Source organism: Clavelina lepadiformis, chromosome 7 (genome assembly GCF_947623445.1).
Source record: "Clavelina lepadiformis chromosome 7, kaClaLepa1.1, whole genome shotgun sequence".
NCBI classification, from domain to species: domain Eukaryota; kingdom Metazoa; phylum Chordata; class Ascidiacea; order Aplousobranchia; family Clavelinidae; genus Clavelina; species Clavelina lepadiformis.
This window is the reverse complement of record NC_135246.1, coordinates 3,420,123-3,438,972: the sequence shown is the minus strand read 5'-3', so window position 1 is coordinate 3,438,972 and position 18,850 is coordinate 3,420,123. Positions and strand designations below refer to the sequence as shown.

Sequence of the window (18,850 nt, the reverse complement as noted above, 5' to 3'; positions counted from 1 at the left end):
ATAACACGCGTTTAATTAAAAACGCTTCTTATACTGTAATTAGTCAATCATCCATTACTGAAAAGGTATCAAAAAAACTGTCCAACACGACCACTATTTTGGTGGCGTTGGTATTCCGGAATTAATTTTCCATCTTGAAGTCTGTCAGTTTGAAATTTTGGCAAATGCGGAAGGTGCAAGCTCTTTAGCATTAAGTTATTTTGTAAAAATCCAGAACCTGACCAAACTTAGTTGCTTGATCCTCGTGATTTGCGCGAATTGATTGGATGAAATGATCGATTGATCTCGTGATCGATTTGTGATTGGAGGATCATGAAGTTTTTAGCAGGCTTTCGTATTGTTGTTAGAAAATTTTTGCTCCTGGGTTTGTAACACGTTTTTATTGTTCATCCATGTAGCCTACTATATTAGCTTCAGCTCTCTGTTTCTAAACGATTAGGATTGATAATTAATTGAAATGCTTTACCAAGTTGCAAAATTCTTCATGTTGATAATGGTCGCCATGAAATAAATAATTATTTAAAGATTAAAGATTTTGGGTTCAGCCGTTTCTGCTGCCTACAAGATGTGCTCCTATATGAACACTGAACAGTGATTCACTATTTCTACCTTAAACAGTGCACAAAAGGAGAAGGCAATCAATGATTCTAAAAAAAACGAGACACTATTTGCATGTTCTTAATTTTGGTGTCTCTTTTGTACAAAATGGTATATTAAAGATGTTGAAATGCCCAAAGTAAGAACCTCTGCCCTAAAATTAAGACAAAAATATGGACGCAAGTGAAAATATGGACATTTCTTAGAAATAAGCAGAAAAATATTTTCTAAGACACAGACCTTCAAAATAAGGACAAATTTTAGAAATAAGAACGGTATGGCAACCATGTCTATAACCTACGTTGCTACGACTTGAATACGCTTCCGGTATGGCTTCAACTACGTGCTTAACGTTTATAGATTATACAACTACATTAAAACGCTTTGAAATAGCTTTTAAAACTAAGCATGAAAACATTGCTGCGTAGCTTACACCTCATCGTAAACATACGGTTTTCAATCAACACGATTTGGTAAATAAAAGAAATATTTATTAAAAACGCGAAAAATCAAACCATTTAAATAATCGAGCAGTAAACATTTACAACTAAAACACATACAGCGCATGCGCACTGTGAGTGCAATAAGTATAGTTGTCATCATAAGCAAACTATGTCATGCTTCGCCGGAGATTCCTTTCAGGAACACTTTGAACGATTTCGGGAATTACGGTTTCGCCAAGGAAAGCAGCATGAGAGTAAATTTTCTACGAAACTGCCTAGATTGGCTTTGTTTCGCTTTTCTAAAGATAAAAAAGTGAAATACCGTATAATAACGATCTCAAAAAGTGCTTTTTACAACAGGGTAGCACAAAAGTCTAGTATCATCGCTGTTGATGTTTGAAACAAAACATAACTTAACTTAACAGTGATTTCAATCTTGACCCCATTAATCACTGAACCGCAAAAATTTAATTATAGAACTTACTTCTCATATCAGGGATTGTAGGTTTATTGAGAACATTTCTTGGGACTAGGTCAACGTGTCCAGCGCCTGAACCCTCTGCGCATAAAACTTGGGTTAAAGAAATGGAAAGAAACTGTATATGAAATAAAACATAGCTGGAAACTATAAAAATAACTTACCAGCAACAACGCATCCCGGCGTAGAAGAAACATTTGTGCAGGATACCAGCTGGTGGTCTATAAGACAAACGATAATTTTGTATGAAAGTTTCACATGTAAAGGATAACTTGTACAGTAAGAGCTATTTAGCATGTATACTTTAGATTGAAGGAATTTGCTTATGGCTGCAATAAGATTAATATTGGCCGATGTATTACAAGGTAAACCTATTAATTTAAACCAAATAAAACAAAAAACATTTTGTACAAGGGTGTCAGAAAAACATTTAACAATTCAGCAAAACTTCTTCTATAAACTGATATCTAACGTTGCTTCTTAAGTAACTTTTGGACAGCGGCGACTCACCACTCATCGCATCCAGGGATGCGGGACTCGAAACAATCTCATCCGCAGAGCGTGTCTCGCCACGTTCTGGAAATTGATCTGCGGAATAGAAAACACTGTTACCAAAATGAAATTGTATAATAAAATCATCCCAGCGTGAATAAAAATATTTGCTAAAATACTCCAACGTTGTAAAACTACGCCTCATAACGATGATGCCAACTGGGGACGAATGAAGAAGAATTTCGAATTACTTTTCTTGAAACTCACCCGTTACATCCAACTCTGCCGTCTCACTCGCAAAATTATCTTCTAATGACGTAAGCGGAGAATCTGTGAAACAAACAAAACTTTGGTGCAAATTAGAGACAAATGAAAGAAACATTCCGCTTTTTGGGAGCATTTAAGCAACTAAGAAAGAAAAGAACGCATTGATACGTGGTAAAAATTTCAAAACACTTAATACTTCAAACTATTTCAATGAAAATATGAAAATAACAAAGCAATAAAAGTACTTTGATATGAAAATATATGAAACTGCTCATAACACAAATAAATACAGGGTAAGTGAACGTTGATCCAGCAGTAAAGTAAGGTTAGGCTATTAGGTTATTATATATTCTTTAAGGTTATTCCGGCAACAACTTACTTGTTAATTCAGCCAGGCATGTAATGTTTGATGTGACGTCACTTGTTGCAATTATCTTGCACGGTACAAAAGACTTGTCTGCGTTATTGAAAAATCTATTACTACAATGGCAATACATATGTAAATATCAATTTAAACAGAGTTTTACTTTCAAGATTAGTGTTAAAATACATCGGTACATTACCTTCAACTTTGGAGTTGAGATCACAATTTTTTGAAACGGTTTCTATCAAGTGCTCAACGCATTCTGTAAACCAAATGATTTTAATTCGAAGTCATATTGAACATTGATTTGAATATTACACAACAAATGAATTATTTCTTCATTAATATAAGTCAATATAATAAGTAATAATAATATATAAGTAATAATATAATAATAGTAATAATAATAATGTTATAACATTTTCATTAACAAGCGATACTTTGGTAAATCAAACCTTTGTGCCTGTGTACTCACCATTAACTGCGGCATTGATGGATTCCATGTCATTTTTTACATCACCAGAGCTTGATTTACGCTCTGCAGCAAACAGATTAACCAATTGAAATTTCATAATGAAGGGAAATGGTACAATACATAAGGATTCACTATAGAGTGTATATAAAATCATAGAGTCTGTATGTACCTTCGAGATAAGAGGCTTCAAATCTTTCTGCCGTAACGACCGACAAAATCATGTCCTCTACACATCCTGGATAAATAAGTTACAAAATAATTCCATTTGGATTTGTTATTGCTACTTGTTTATCAGTCTATAACAACCAATAAGTTATTGTTTGCGACAGACATTTGTTGACTTACCTACAACTTCGGCCAGTATGATGGGTGGGTACGTTTTGCCTGCATGTAGATTAAGAAATATCATTGGTAGGTTATATTGACCGCCGTGTTAAGACAAACTTGATGGTTGCGCCTTTCACACACCACTCAGAAGGCGAAAAGAAAAATGCCTTCTTCCGACTGGTGGAAAAAGGATTACCGCGTGCTTCATGGGCGAGGAAAGTTCACCAGCATAACCATTTTCTCATCGCCAGCTGAATGGTGCTTAAAAGGCTCTACCAAAATCAAAAGTCTTCGAAACAAAATAACCGCATACGCGTAGAATAAAGGTGGAGGAATTTTCTTAACTGAAGGCTGCATTTCATTACCTGGGAGCCAGTTAAGCCTCTTGCGATACAATATTCTAAGATAATTTCCCTTTCTGAAAACTTACTGCACCTGCATCTCCAGCTTCCACTAGTTCCGAACCAGCTGAAGGGTTTACAACGTTCCTCTGGTTGCTTTGTAAGGGATCAGTAGGACCATGCTTTGAGATCGTTGATTCTAAAATGTACCGGTGAGCTATAGCTTTTTGTACTAAATTCTGTTCCTTTATTTTGACATTCCAAGAGGTTTGTTTTTCAAGCTGACACCTAAAACTATCCCATAAAACGATGCAATAAAGTAAAGTCACATTATTGTCTGCGAAAATATGAAAAACGATTGCGCCTTTACCGGTAGTTTATTCCTATATGAAAAATATTAGTTTTAGAAACACTGGTTGAAATTTTCGTACCACTGGCAGCTTGAAATTGTTGCGGTGCCACTTTCCGACATCTTCGAGTCAGCTGGAGACTTAACGAAGATACTTTAAATCCGAGCCACATGTTTTCCGATGCTTGCTGCGCTATGTTTCACAAAGAGAAGAAAAACAATCTGGATATAGCACCTGTACCAAGCAATAAAACAAAAATAAATTGTGTTTTTTTTCCTTTAATAAAACAATGGATTAGTTTATTATTACGTCATAAAAAATCTTTTAAACGTAATACATGTAAAATTGTCACATAATAATTTTACAAACTATCACAATAGGATTACATTAAATGCAGTACACATTGCTGTTAACATGGAATGTTTTCGATATTTTAGCTCCATGTGACCAACGATACTGTACAAAGCGTAAAAACGTGTTTAGGCAGGTGGTATTTTTACCCTTTCTTGCTTTATCTTTTTTTATTATTCATTTTTCTTCAACGTTACGCTTCTTTACACAGCCAAAGCGACAAGCCTAATGTGTAAACGCCTATTGTGCCTTTACATTCGTTTTTAGACTAAAATTACAACCTTATCTAGGAAAAGAATGTCCATTTTTGGTTTGTATTCTGTAACCACTTTTGGAGCAACTCTTTTAATACGAAGTGAATTTTTCACCGTATTTAGGATTAGTTAAGTAATTGAATTGCCATAACTATGGCAAGCGGACTATTTATCCCTGGTTTATGAATGGTTCATGCTTTCTACTTTACCTGCAGCGCATTCTCCGTTGGTGCAATCTTTGTAATCATTGCTGCCGTTGATTTGACGAACCCGATCGAGCGCCATTTCCGCAAGATCTAGAACACGAGCTCTCCTCGGCTGGAAATTGCTGTGAAGAATTAAAGCACAGAAAAGTAATGGAGCAAAAACTCGTTTGTGTAATTGGGGGTATCCATTGATGTGAATTAATATCTCAGGCTATGTGACGCCAGTTTTGTTTAATGGGTAAACTAAATCTGTGGAGAAACAAGTATTTGAATAACATGAATGCGTAACTTACCAAAGCAAGCTTTGAGTTGCAACTACGTTTAAAAGTCCTTGTCTCGTTACATGTTTGGGTTCTTTGGTGAGTTCCAGGTCCGCGAGTTTCGCTGCAAATTGACCGCGCACTCCAATCTCCCAAAACACCTTGGGTACATTCACAGAATGTGACGAATGAGAGTAGTGAAGAAGTTGTTTTTGTGCTCTTTTTAGTTATTTATGCGCGTTAGAAAATTAAATTCTGGTTTTGGAAAAACATTTTAGTACAAGTCGTTTTACGTTTTAATCCCGTTTTATTCCTTGGTTAATACAAAACTGATATCGCTTATTCGTTTTGCAACAATAGCTACAATATGTTGCTGAATGGTGCTTCCTCTTGCATACCAGCCCTATTTCCTGTTTTTGCACTAACAATAGAACAATACAAAAGAAGAAAATGTTCCAAAAAAACCACCCTTTATTTTACCTTCCATTATGTCACAATATCCAATTTTTACAAGCGGAACCTGTTTTAGGCCGATTTCTGGAAATTAACGAGACACTATTTGCATGTTCTTAATTTTGATATCTCTTTTGTACAAAATAGTATATTAAAGGTGTCGAAATGCCCAAAGTAGGAACCTCTGCCCTAAAAATAAGACAAAGTGAAAATATGGACATTTCTTAGAAATAAGCAGAAAAATATTTTCTAAGACACAGACCTTCAAAATAAGGACAAATTTTAGAAATAAGGCCGGTATGGCAACCATGACTATAACCTACGTTGCTACGACTTGAAAACGATCCCGGTATGGCTTCAACTACGTGCTTAACGTTTATAGATTATACAATTACATTAAAGCGCTTTGAAATAGCTTTTAAAACTAAGCATGAAAACATTGCTGCGTAGCTTACACCTAATCGTATACAGACGGTTTTCAATCAACAGAAATTTGTAAATAAAAGAAATATTTATTAAAAACGCGAAAAATCAAACCAATTAAATAACACTGGTCAACAATTTTTCAAAAATTTTTTGCTTCCGATAAGAAAACAATTGATTCTTATGCATTTTTGGACGCTGAATCCAAAAATGTCGGTTAAAATTGCTGATTAGCTCTAGTTTAAAAGATAAAAACTTTTTTCATTTTTGTATGTTGATCTAGATATGGCAAGCCTTGGTGCACTTTATTGAACACAACAGTAACAATCTACAAACAGTGTAATAATTGCATGCGTTTATATTTCAGCATAGCATATGCAACAAATAACTGCCACTTTTCAAATATAAATTTCTAATCTATTTTATCTGTTCTTCTCCTTTTGGCCTGTCGCTTGAATACGGTTAATGGAGCATCCCTAGATATCATCTAGCAAAAGTCAGCAAGCATTGATTGATTCTGTTTTCCCTGGTACCTCTTTTCCATTGTAGATCTGCATTGGTGAAATCGCTCACCATGCTCATCACTAACGTCTCCACAGTTTGGTGGAAAAAATCCAGGTGCGAGTCCAAAAAGTGTAGCCTATCTTCAGTGACATATTGCACTTCATGCATCTGTATGCTTTAATGAGATTGGACACCAATTCCGTGTAGTTGTCAGCTCTTTTGTTCCCCAAGAATTTTGTGGCCAGCAACTTAAACGCTTCCCATGCAATTTTATCTTTGCCAAATGACACTTGATCAAATTCACCGTCTTCGAAGGTGATGATTCTGCCAGAAGATTCCATAGCTGAAGTCTAGAGCCCAAAAGTTCTGATTTAACTTTAGGTAGTTCCGAATCCCGGATAAGATCGTGCAATTCATTTTGAGTTATAAGGTGTGGTTCTTTGGAAGATAATGTTTCAACGTAACGTGAATTCTTTAGGTGCCTCAGGAACAGGAAGTAATTCTCCATGCGGTACGGGACGAATTGCTGATGGAATATTTGTGTATTGAATACTCTGCTTCTTCTTTCTTGACAAACCTTTACAAACCTGGGGGATCATGCAAAAGTAGCAATCGCTAATGTGGTCAATAGGTTCTCTCCAAACCATTGGAAGAGCAAAGGGCACACATTTTCTTTTTCCGTTTAGCCATTGCCGAAGATTTGCACCACAGGAGTTACAGCATATGTGGGAGGCCAAACTCTTGCCCTGATCACCAACTTTGCATCCAAAATACAAGTTGAATACAAGGTTTGCTTTCCTGACCACAGCCGTTATACTTCGCTTTTCTGAAGAAAAAGTTATTTCACCACAAATGTAGCAGAAATTGTCTGCATTTTTTATGCATTTACGAGGCATCTGCAGGAAAAGCAGTCAAGACTAAACACATGAAGTTTTTACAAAAGAAGAAAGCAAACAACCCAACTCAAACATATGTCAAAATAAAAATAATATGAATACAAACGTCATTTACCTTCCAACAAATATATTAAGTGCCCAACTCTATCTGGCAGATGCAAGCTATAACAGATAAACGCACACTTAATCTTTCCGCGTCAGCAAGTAAAGCACATTTTGGCATGGTGCCATATCTCAAAAACTAGAGCTAATCAACAAATTTAAAGTTGATATTCGTGATCAGCGACCCCGAATTAGCCAAGATTGACCTCATTTGTTTCAGAAGCAAATTGGCTGTTGACCAGTGTAATCGAGCAGTAAACATTTACAACTAAAACACATACAGCGCATGCGCACTGTGAGTGCTATAAGTATAGTTGTCATCATAAGCAAACTATGTCATGCTTCGCCGGAGATTCCTTTCAGGAACACTTCGAATGATTTCGGGAATTACGGTTTCGCCAAGGAAAGCAGCATGAGAGTAAATTTTCTACGAAACTGCCTAGATTGGCTTTGTTTCGCTTTTCTAAAGATAAAAAAGTGAAATACCGTATATTAACGATCTCAAAAAGTGCTTTTTACAACAGGGTAGCACACATGTGAAGTACCATCGCTGTTGATGTTTGAAACAAAACATAACTTAACTTAACAGTGACTTCAATCTTGACCCCATTAATCACTGAACCGTAAAAATTATAGAACTTACTTTTCATATCAGGGAGTGTAGGTTTATTGAGAACATTTCTTGGGACTAGGTCAACGTGTCCCGCGCCTGAACCCTCTGCGCATAAAACTTGTGTTAAAGAAATGGAAAGAAACTGTATATGAAATAAAACATAGCTGGAAACTATAAAAATAACTTACCAGCAACAACGCATCCCGGCGTAGAAGAAACATTTGTGCAGGATACCAGCTGGTGGTCTATAAGACAAACGATAATTTTGTGAAAATTTGACATGTAAAGGATATGTTGGACATTAAGAGCTATTTAGCATGTATACTTTAGATTGAAGGAAATTGTATATGGCTGCAATAAGATTAATATTGGCCGATGTATTACAAGGTAAACCTATCAATTTAAACCAAATAAAACAAAAAACATTTTGTACAAGGGTGTCAGAAAAACATTTAACAATTCAGCAAAACTTCTTCTATAAACTGATATCTAACGTTGCTCTTTAGGAAACTTTTGGACAGCGGCGACTCACCACTCATCGCATCCAGGGATGCGGGACTCGAAACAATCTCATCCGCAGAACGTGTCTCGCCACATTCTGGAAATTGATCTGCGGAATAGAAACAACTATTACAAGAATGAAATTGTATTATAAAATCATCCCAGCGTGATAAAAATATTTGCTAAATTACTTCAACGTTGTAAAACTACGCCTCATAACGATGATGCCAACTGGGGACGAATGAAGAAGAATTTCGAATTACTTTCCTTGAAACTCACCCGTTACATCCAACTCTGCCGTCTCACTCGCAGAACTATCTTCTAATGACGTAAGCTGAGAATCTGTGAAACAAACAAAACTTTGGTGCAAATTAGAGACAAATGAAAGAAACATTCCGCTTTTTGGGAGCATTTAAGCAACTAAGAAAGAAAAGAACGCATTGATACGTGGTAAAAATTTCAAAACACTTAATACTTCAAACTATTTCAATGAAAATATGAAAATAACAAAGCAATAAAAGTACTTTGATATGAAAATATATGAAACTGCTCATAACACAAATAAATACAGGGTAAGAGAACGTTGATCCAGCAGTAAAGTAAGGTTATTCCGGCAACAACTTACTTGTTAATTCAGCCAGGAATGTAAAGCTTGATGTGACGTCACTTGTTGCAATTATCTTGCACGGTACAAAAGACTTGTCTGCGTTATTGAAAAATCTATTACTACAATGGCAATACATATGTAAATATCAATTTAAACAGAGTTTTACTTTCAAGATTAGTGTTAAAATACATCGGTACATTACCTTCAACTTTGGCGTTGAGATCACAATTTTTTGAAACGGTTTCTATCAAGTGCTCAACGCATTCTGTAAACCAAATGATTTTAATTCGAAGTCATATTGAACATTGAATTGAATATTACACAATAAATGAATTATTTCTTTATTAATATAAGTCAATATAATAAGTAATAATAATACACATATAAGCAATAATATAATAATAGTAATAATAATAATGTTATAACATTTTTATTAACAAGCGATACTTTGATAAATCAAACTTTTGTGCCTGTGTACTCACCATTAACTGCGGCATTGATGGATTCCATGTCATTTTTTACATCACCAGAGCTTGATTTACGCTCTGCAGCAAACAGATTAACCAATTGAAATTTCATAATAAAGGGAAATGATACAATATATAAGGATTCACTATAGAGTGTAGATAAATATATAGAGTCTGTATGTACCTTCGAGATAAGAGGCTTCGAATCTTTCTGCCGTAACGACCGACAAAATCATGTCCTCTACACATCCTGGATAAATAAGTTACAAAATAATTCGACTTGGATTTGTTATTGCTACTTGTTTATCAGTCTATAACAACCAATAAGTTATTGTTTGCGACAGACATTTGTTGACTTACCTACAACTTCGTCCAGTATGCTGGGTTGGTACGTTTTGCCTGCATATAAAATAGGAAATATCATTGGTAGGTTATATTGTCCGCCGTGTTAAGACAAACTTGATGGTTGCGCCTTTCACACACCACTCAGAAGGCGCAATGAAAAATTCCTTCTTCCGAATGGTGGGAAACGGTGTACCATGCTTGCTGGGACAGAAAAGCTCACCAGCATAACCATTTTCTCATCGCCAGCTGAATGGTGCGTAAAAGACTCTACCAAAATCAAAAGTCTGCGAAACAAAATAACCGCATACGCGTAGAATAAAGGTGGAGGAAATTTCTTAACTGAAGGTTGCATATCAGTGTCTGGGAGCCAGTTAAGCCTCTTGCGATAGAATATTCTAAGATAATTTCCCTTTCTGAAAACTTACTGCACCTGCATCTCCAGCTTCCACTAGTTCCGAACCAGCTGAAGGGTTTACAACGTTCCTCTGGTTGCTTTGTAAAGGATCAGTAGGACCATGCTTTGAGATCGTTGATTCTAAAATGTACCGGTGAGCTATAGCTTTTTGTACTAAATTCTGTTCCTTTATTTTGACATTCCAAGAGGTTTGTTTTTCAAGCTTACACCTAAAACTATCTCATAAAACGATGCAATAAAGTAAAGTCACATTGTTGTCTGCGAAAATATGAAAAACGATTGCGCCTTTACCGGTAGTTTATTCCTATATGAAAAATATTAGTTTTAGAAACACTGGTTGAAATTTTCGTACCACTGGCAGCTTGAAATTGTTGCGGTGCCACTTTCCGACTTCTTCGGGTCTGCTGGAGACTTAACGAAGATACTTTAAATCCGAGCCACATGTTTTCCGATGTTTGCTGCGCTGTGTTTCACCAAGAGAAGAAAAACAATCTGGATATAACACCTGTACCAAGCAATAAAACAAAAATAAATTGTGTTTTTTTCCCTTAATAAAACAATGGATTAGTTTATTATTACGTCATAAAAAATCTTTTAAACGTAATACATGTAAAATTGTCACATAATAATTTTACAAACTATCACAATAGGATTACATTAAATGCAGTACACATTGCTGTTAACATGGAATGTTTTCGATATTTTAGCTCCATGTGACCAACGATACTGTACAAAGCGTAAAAACGTGTTTAGGCAGGTGGTATTTTTACCCTTTCTTGCTTTATTTTTTTTTATTATTCATTTTTCTTCAACGTTACGCTTCTTTACACAGCCAAAGCGACAAGCCTAATGTGTATACGACTATTGTGTCTTTACATTCGTTTTTAGACTAAAAATACAACCTTATGTAGGAAAGGAATGTCCATTTTTGGTTTATATTCTGTAACCACTTTTGGAGCAACTCTTTTACGAAGTGAATTTTTCACCGTGTTTAGGATTAGTTAAGTAATTGAATTGCCATAATTATGGCAAGCCGACTATTTATCCCTGGTTTATGAATGGTTCATGCTTTCTACTTTACCTGCAGCGCATTCTCTGTTGGTGCAATCTTTGTAATCATTGCTGCCGTTGATTTGACGAACCCGATCGAGCGCCATTTCCGCAAGATCTAGAACACGAGCTCTCCTCGGCTGGAAATTGCTGTGAAGAATTAAAGCACAGAGAAGTAATGGGACAAAAACTCGTTTGTGTAATTGGGGGTATCCATTGATGTGAATTAATATCTCAGGCTATGTGACGCCAGTTTTGTTTAATGGGTAAACTAAATCTGTGGAGAAACAAGTATTTGAATAACATGAATGCGTAACTTACCAAAGCAAGCTTTGAGTTGCAACTACGTTTAAAAGTCCTTGTCTCGTTACATGTTTGGGTTCTTTGGTGAGTTCCAGGCCCGAGAGTTTCGCTGCAAATTGACCGCGCACTCCAATCTCCCAAAACACGTTCGGTATATTCACAGAATGAGACGAATGAGAGTAGTGAAGAAGTTGTTTTTGTGCTCTTTTTAGTTATTTATGCGCGTTAGAAAATTAAATTCTGGTTTTGGAAAAACATTTTAGTACAAGTCGTTTTACGTTTTAATCCCGTTTTATTCCTTGGTTAATACAAAACTGATATCGCTTATTCGTTTTGCAACAATAGCTACAATATGTTGCTGAATGGTGCTTCCTCTTGCATACCAGCCCTATTTCCTGTTTTTGCACTAACAATAGAACAATACAAAAGAAGAAAATGTTCCAAAAAAACCACCCTTTATTTTACCTTCCAATATGTCACAATATCCAATTTTTACAAGCGGGACCTGTTTTCGGCCGATTTCTGGAAATTAACGAGACACTATTTGCATGTTCTTAATTTTGATATCTCTTTTGTACAAAATAGTATATTAAAGGTGTCGAAATGCCCAAAGTAGGAACCTCTGCCCTAAAAATAAGACAAAGTGAAAATATGGACATTTCTTAGAAATAAGCAGAAAAAGGTTTTCTAAGACACAGACCTTCAAAATAAAGACAAATTTTAGAAATAAGGCCGGTATGGCAACCATGACTATAACCTACGTTGCTACGACTTGAATACGCTTCCGGTATGGCTTCAACTACGTGCTTAACGTTTATAGATTATACAACTACATTAAAACGCTTTGAAATAGCTTTTAAAACTAAGCATGAAAACATTGCTGCGTAGCTTACACCTCATCGTAAACATACGGTTTTCAATCAACACGATTTGGTAAATAAAAGAAATATTTATTAAAAACGCGAAAAATCAAACCATTTAAATAATCGAGCAGTAAACATTTACAACTAAAACACATACAGCGCATGCGCACTGTGAGTGCAATAAGTATAGTTGTCATCATAAGCAAACTATGTCATGCTTCGCCGGAGATTCCTTTCAGGAACACTTTGAACGATTTCGGGAATTACGGTTTCGCCAAGGAAAGCAGCATGAGAGTAAATTTTCTACGAAACTGCCTAGATTGGCTTTGTTTCGCTTTTCTAAAGATAAAAAAGTGAAATACCGTATAATAACGATCTCAAAAAGTGCTTTTTACAACAGGGTAGCACACATGTGAAGTACCATCGCTGTTGATGTTTGAAACAAAACATAACTTAACTTAACAGTGACTGCAAATTTGAACCCATGAATCACTTAATCGTAAAAATTATAGAACTTACTTTTCATATCAGGGAGTGTAGGTTTATTGAGAACATTTCTTGGGACTAGGTCAACGTGTCCCGCGCCTGAACCCCCTGCGTATAAAACTTGTGTTAAAGAAATGGAAAGAAACTGTATATGAAATAAAACATAGCTGGAAACTATAAAAATAACTTACCAGCAACAACGCATCCCGGCGTAGAAGAAACATTTGTGCAGAATACCAGTTGGTGGTCTATAAGACAAACGATAATTTTGTATGAAAGTTTGACAGGTAAAGGATATGTTGGACATTAAGAGCTATTTAGCATGTATACTTTAGGTTGAAGGAATTTGTATATGGCTACAATAAGATTAATATTGGCCTATATATTACAAGGTAAACCTATTTATTTAAGCTAAATAAAACTAAAAACATTTTGTACAAGGGTGTCAGAAAAACATTTAACAATTTAGCAAAACTTCTTCTATAAACTGATATCTAACGTTACTTCCTAGGTAACTTTTGGACAGCGGCGACTCACCACTCATCGCATCCAGGGATGCGGGACTCGAAACAATCTCATCCGCAGAACGTATCTCGCCACATTCTGGAAATTGATCTACGGAATAGAAAACACTGTTACCAAAATGAAATTGTATAATAAAATCATCCCAGCGTGAATAAAAATATTTGCTAAATTACTCCAACGTTGTAAAACTACGCCTCATAACGATGATGCCAACTGGGGACGAATGAAGAAGAATTTCGAATTACTTTCCTTGAAACTCACCCGTTACATCCAACTCTGCCGTCTCACTCGTAGAATTATCTTCTAATGACGTAAGCTGAGAATCTGTGAAACAAACAAAACTTTGGTGCAAATTAGAGACAAATGAAAGAAACATTCCGCTTTTTAGGAGCATTTAAGCAACTAAGAAAGAAAAGAACGCATTGATACGTGGTAAAAATTTCAAAACACTTAATACTTCAAACTATTTCAATGAAAATATGAAAATAACAAAGCAATTAAAGTACTTTGATATGAAAATATATGAAACTGCTCATAACACAAATAAATACAGGGTAAGTGAACGTTGATCCAGCAGTAAAGTAAGGTTAGGCTATTAGGTTATTATATATTCTTTAAGGTTATTCCGGCAACAACTTACTTGTTAATTCAGCCAGGCATGTAATGTTTGATGTGACGTCACTTGTTGCAATTATCTTGCACGGTACAAAAGACTTGTCTGCGTTATTGAAAAATCTATTACTACAATGGCAATACATATGTAAATATCAATTTAAACAGAGTTTTACTTTCAAGATTAGTGTTAAAATACATCGGTACATTACCTTCAACTTTGGCGTTGAGATCACAATTTTTTGAAACGGTTTCTATCAAGTGCTCAACGCATTCTGTAAACCAAATGATTTTAATTCGAAGTCATATTGAACATTGAATTGAATATTACACAATAAATGAATTATTTCTTCATTAATATAAGTCAATATAATAAGTAATAATAATACATAAGTAATAATGTAATAATAGTAATAATAATAATGTTATAACATTTTCATTAACAAGCGATACTTTGATAAATCAAACTTTCGTGCCTGTGTACTCACCATTAACTGCGGCATTGATGGATTCCATGTCACTTTTTACATCACCAGAGCTTGATTTACGCTCTGCTGCAAACAGATTAACCAATTAAAATTTCATAATAAAGGGAAATGATACAATATATAAGGATTCACTTTAGATTGTGGATAAAATCATAGAGTCTGTACGTACCTTTGAGATAAGAGGCTTCAAATCTTTCTGCCGTAACGACCGACAAAATCATGTCCTCTACACATCCTGGATAAATAAGTTACAAAATAATTCGATTTCGATTTGTTATTGCTACTTGTTTATCAGTCTATAAACAACCAATAAGTTATTATTTGCGACAGACATTTGTTGACTTACCTACAACTTCGTCCAGTATGCTGGGTTGGTACGTTTTGCCTGCATATAAATTAAGAAATATCATTGGCAGGTTATATTGTCCGCCGTGTTAAGACAAACTTGATGGTTGCGCCTTTCACACACCACTCAGAAGGCGAAATGAAAAATGCCCTCTTCCGATTGGTGGGAAACGGTGTACCATGCTTGCTGGGACAGAAAAGCTCACCAGCATAACCATTTTCTCATCGCTAGCTGAATGGTGCGTAAAAGGCTCTACCAAGATCAAAAGTTTGCGAAGCAAAATAACCGCATACGCGTAGAATAAAGGTGGAGGAAATTTCTTAACTGAAGGTTGCATATCAGTGTCTGGGAGCCAGTTAAGCCTCTTGCGATAGAATATTCTAAGATAATTTCCCTTTCTGAAAACTTACTGCACCTGCATCTCCAGCTTCCACTAGTTCCGAACCAGCTGAAGGGTTTACAACGTTCCTCTGGTTGCTTTGTAAGGGATCAGTAGGACCATGCTTTGAGATCGTTGATTCTAAAATGTACCGGTGAGCTATAGCTTTTTGTACTAAATTCTGTTCCTTTATTTTGACATTCCAAGAGGTTTGTTTTTCAAGCTGACACCTAAAACTATCTCAAAAAACTGAGGCAATAAAGTAAAGTCTCATTATTGTCTGCGAAAATATGAAAAACGATTGTACCTTTACCGGTAGTTTATTCCTATATGAAAAACATTAGTTTTAGAAACACTGGTTGAAATTTTCGTACCACTGGCAGCTTGAAATTGTTGCGGTGCCACCTTCCGACTTCTTCGGGTCTGCTGGAGACTTAACGAAGATACTTTAAATCTGAGCCACATGTTTTCCGATGTTTGCTGCGCTATGTTTCACCAAGAGAAGAAAAACAATCTGGATATAGCACCTGTACCAAGCAATAAAACAAAAATAAATTTTTTTTTTTTTTTCCCTTAATAAAACAATGGATTAGTTTATTATTACGTCATAAAAAATCTTTTAAACGTAATAGATGTAAAATTGTCACATAATAATTTTACAAACTATCACAATAGGATTACATTAAATGCAGTACACATTGCTGTTAACATGGAATGTTTTCGATATTTTAGCTCCATGTGACCAACGATACTGTACAAAGCATAAAAACGTGTTTAGGCAGGTGGTATTTTCACCCTTTCTTGCTTTATCTTTTTTTATTATTCATTTTTCTTCAACGTTACGCTTCTTTACACAGCCAAAGCGACAAGCCTAATGTGTAAACGCCTATTGTGCCTTTACATTCGTTTTTAGACTAAAAATACAACCTTATGTAGGAAAGGAATGTCCATTTTTGGTTTGTATTCTGTAACCACTTTTGGAGCAACTCTTTTACAAAGTGAATTTTTCACCGTATTTAGGATTAGTTAAGTAATTGAATTGCCATAACTATGGCAAGCGGACTATTTATCCCTGGTTTATGAATGGTTCATGCTTTCTACTTTACCTGCAGCGCATTCTCCGTTGGTGCAATCTTTGTAATCATTGCTGCCGTTGATTTGACGAACCCGATCGAGCGCAATTTCCGCAAGATCTAGAACACGAGCTCTCCTCGGCTGGAAATTGCTGTGAAGAATTAAAGCACAGAAAAGTAATGGAGCAAAAACTCATTTGTGTAATTTGGGTATCCATTGATGTGAATTAATATCTCAGGCTATGTGACGCCAGTTTTGTTTAATGGTTAAACTAAATCTGTGGAGAAACAAGTATTTGAATAACATGAATGCGTAACTTACCAAAGCAAGCTTTGAGTTGCAACTACGTTTAAAAGTCCTTGTCTCGTTACATGTTTGGGTTCTTTGGTGAGTTCCAAGCCCGAGAGTTTCGCTGCAAATTGACCACGCACTCCAATCTCCCAAAACACCTTCGGTATAAGCATAGAATATGACGAATGAGAGTAGTGAAGAAGTTGTTTTTGTGATCTTTTTTAGTTATTAGTGCGAATTAGAAAATGGAATTATGGTTCTCGAAAAACATTTTAGTACAAGTCGTTTTACATTTCAATTCCGTTTTATTCCTTGGTTAATACTAAATTGATGTCATTTATTCGTTTTGCAACAATAGCTACAATATGTTGCTGAATTGAGCTTCCTCTTGCAAACCTGCCCTATTTCCTGTTTTTGCACTAACAATAGAACAATACAAACGAAAGAAATATTCCAAACAAATGGTCCTTTATTTTACCTTCCAATATGTCACGATATCCAATCTTTACTTGCGGGACTTGTTTTCGGCCGATTTCTTGAAATTGCGTTTCCTGCCAAAATGGGCCCCGCACTCACTCAAGCAAAGAGTGAAACATCTCTAACTTCATGACTTGCCCTACATTGTGTAATCGCATCGTCTAAACAACATAAACAAAGCAGATCAGATTGCAAAAGAGGTAGATTTTGAGATGATTTGAAATATTTTTCAAACAGAAAAAGCCAGGAAATTGTAGTTCAAAAAAATTAATACTACTTCAAATTATCGATGTTTTGGATGATAAGAACAGAAAAACTTGTCTTTGTTGCTAAAAGCGGACCCCCCAGGTTTCAACACGTTTCATTAGCTTTAGCGAGTTATATCATGTAGCGAGAATAAAACCAAACATCAATGTTCGTTTCTTGCGAAGCGTGGCTAAGGGGCCCGTCTTACAGTTATATCTGATTGGACTCTGCATGTGGTAGCGCCGACCATGTCTACATAAGTCTACAGCACTGTAGTGTATGTAGACAGGGTGGTGACTACAGTATTATCTCGTTACCGTAGTTTGATTTAAGTGGCAGCTTCGTTATATGCTTAAGTTTACTGGGACCTGTGGCCGGACACTCTTCTAACGCACATGCTCTTGTGTCGTTGTACGGACCATCGCAACTTTTAACTTTGTTACACTCGCGGTGCCGGTATTGTTGCCCGCCGCCGCAAAACTCTGTGCCCGGTGTCCAGTTGTTCCAAGACGAGTAAGCGGCGGCAGCTAAATAAAAACGAAAAATTATGTTCATATTTTATCCAAATATACTTTAGTCACGCAGCTAGCTCCCACGTCATAATTAAGCGATGTTGTTGCGTTTTTGGCAATAAACCTGTTTAACCACTACATATTAGTAATAATAGGCTACTTTCTCCGTTAGACTTACTGACAACTTTGGAATTGCCACACACTTTGTGATAAACAAAAGAATCCAGGTCCACAACCGCCAACCCACGTTCAGTATCGTCAAACAACCCATTGTTTAAATTTTAAACCTAACCATTCTAATCTCCTCCGCATAAATCTTTTAAGTCGGTTTTGCTCGCGCTTTTTTATCCCGGTTTCTCTTTCTCTCATATCTCTCTCTCTCTCTTATCACGTTGTGTATTTATATACCAGTAAGAAACAAATAGTCGCATGGTCTAGTAATAGATTTCTCTATCTTGCGCTTGAAAATACTTGAGTAGAGTTAGTACTTAAAATGTTTGCATAGAAGTGTCCATCCACTGAGTTCAATTTGTTCGTTTCAGTCTTACTAACATTTTCCGCTTAGGCCCAGACCCCCATCGCTGCGCACAGTCACGACGCGATTACTGCAGATCCTTCGTCGTAATGCAACGTATAGGTTAAGATTTTAAAACATTTCGAAGTCTTG

At 35.9% G+C, this 18,850-nt stretch overlaps 3 protein-coding genes across 7 annotated transcripts; all 3 read right to left on the bottom strand.

The window, feature by feature from the left end:
- Positions 1–1,089: 1,089 nt before the first annotated feature.
- LOC143465095 (uncharacterized) lies at positions 1,090–4,358 on the bottom strand. 2 transcript variants are annotated; one of them, XM_076963258.1, is made up of 12 exons: positions 4,216–4,358; positions 3,879–3,983; positions 3,462–3,500; positions 3,286–3,351; positions 3,117–3,179; positions 2,841–2,903; positions 2,657–2,734; positions 2,278–2,340; positions 2,029–2,106; positions 1,683–1,739; positions 1,525–1,599; positions 1,090–1,339 (listed from the first exon to the last, which is right to left on the bottom strand). In XM_076963258.1, the coding sequence occupies exons 1-12, from the start codon at positions 4,304–4,306 to the stop codon at positions 1,236–1,238; spliced, it is 882 nt and encodes a 293-aa protein (XP_076819373.1). In that variant the 5' UTR covers positions 4,307–4,358; the 3' UTR covers positions 1,090–1,235. The 2 variants fall into 2 exon arrangements, with proteins under 2 accessions (XP_076819373.1, XP_076819374.1); XM_076963259.1 differs by lacking the exon at positions 1,525–1,599.
- Positions 4,359–7,872: 3,514 nt separating this feature from the next.
- LOC143465093 (uncharacterized) lies at positions 7,873–11,752 on the bottom strand. 3 transcript variants are annotated; one of them, XM_076963253.1, is made up of 13 exons: positions 11,613–11,752; positions 10,884–11,036; positions 10,547–10,651; positions 10,132–10,170; positions 9,956–10,021; positions 9,787–9,849; positions 9,507–9,569; positions 9,323–9,400; positions 8,977–9,039; positions 8,729–8,806; positions 8,385–8,441; positions 8,227–8,313; positions 7,873–8,046 (listed from the first exon to the last, which is right to left on the bottom strand). In XM_076963253.1, the coding sequence occupies exons 2-13, from the start codon at positions 10,972–10,974 to the stop codon at positions 7,943–7,945; spliced, it is 894 nt and encodes a 297-aa protein (XP_076819368.1). In that variant the 5' UTR covers positions 10,975–11,036; positions 11,613–11,752; the 3' UTR covers positions 7,873–7,942. The 3 variants fall into 3 exon arrangements, with proteins under 3 accessions (XP_076819368.1, XP_076819369.1, XP_076819370.1); XM_076963254.1 differs by having other exon boundaries at positions 8,227–8,301; XM_076963255.1 differs by having other exon boundaries at positions 8,227–8,292.
- Positions 11,753–12,836: 1,084 nt separating this feature from the next.
- Positions 12,837–17,826, bottom strand: LOC143465094 (uncharacterized). Of its 2 annotated transcripts, none has more exons than XM_076963257.1 (14): positions 16,979–17,826; positions 16,690–16,808; positions 15,958–16,110; positions 15,620–15,724; positions 15,205–15,243; positions 15,028–15,093; positions 14,859–14,921; positions 14,583–14,645; positions 14,399–14,476; positions 14,020–14,082; positions 13,771–13,848; positions 13,425–13,481; positions 13,267–13,341; positions 12,837–13,086 (listed from the first exon to the last, which is right to left on the bottom strand). In XM_076963257.1, the coding sequence occupies exons 3-14, from the start codon at positions 16,046–16,048 to the stop codon at positions 12,983–12,985; spliced, it is 882 nt and encodes a 293-aa protein (XP_076819372.1). In that variant the 5' UTR covers positions 16,049–16,110; positions 16,690–16,808; positions 16,979–17,826; the 3' UTR covers positions 12,837–12,982. The 2 variants fall into 2 exon arrangements, with proteins under 2 accessions (XP_076819372.1, XP_076819371.1); XM_076963256.1 differs by having other exon boundaries at positions 14,859–14,924; positions 16,979–17,818.
- Between the last annotated feature and the right edge of the window lie 1,024 nt (positions 17,827–18,850).

What these genes read in the sequence shown, in the direction of transcription:
- LOC143465095 (XM_076963258.1), bottom strand. Translation starts at nt 4,306, where the DNA reads ATGTGGCTCGGATTTAAAGTATCTTCGTTAAGTCTCCAGCTGACTCGA. An exon ending in AGTGGAAGCTGGAGATGCAG is followed by an intron (nt 3,501 to 3,878) that starts GTGCAGTAAGTT and finishes ATCTACATGCAG; the next exon opens with GCAAAACGTACCCACCCATC. An exon ending in CATCAATGCCGCAGTTAATG is followed by an intron (nt 2,904 to 3,116) that starts GTGAGTACACAG and finishes TTTGGTTTACAG; the next exon opens with AATGCGTTGAGCACTTGATA.
- LOC143465093 (XM_076963253.1), bottom strand. Translation starts at nt 10,974, where the DNA reads ATGTGGCTCGGATTTAAAGTATCTTCGTTAAGTCTCCAGCAGACCCGA. An exon ending in CATACTGGACGAAGTTGTAG is followed by an intron (nt 10,022 to 10,131) that starts GTAAGTCAACAA and finishes TTATTTATCCAG; the next exon opens with GATGTGTAGAGGACATGATT. An exon ending in CATCAATGCCGCAGTTAATG is followed by an intron (nt 9,570 to 9,786) that starts GTGAGTACACAG and finishes TTTGGTTTACAG; the next exon opens with AATGCGTTGAGCACTTGATA.
- LOC143465094 (XM_076963256.1), bottom strand. Translation starts at nt 16,048, where the DNA reads ATGTGGCTCAGATTTAAAGTATCTTCGTTAAGTCTCCAGCAGACCCGA. An exon ending in ATGCCTGGCTGAATTAACAA is followed by an intron (nt 14,083 to 14,398) that starts GTAAGTTGTTGC and finishes TTTGTTTCACAG; the next exon opens with ATTCTCAGCTTACGTCATTA. An exon ending in GGCAGAGTTGGATGTAACGG is followed by an intron (nt 13,849 to 14,019) that starts GTGAGTTTCAAG and finishes TCTATTCCGTAG; the next exon opens with ATCAATTTCCAGAATGTGGC.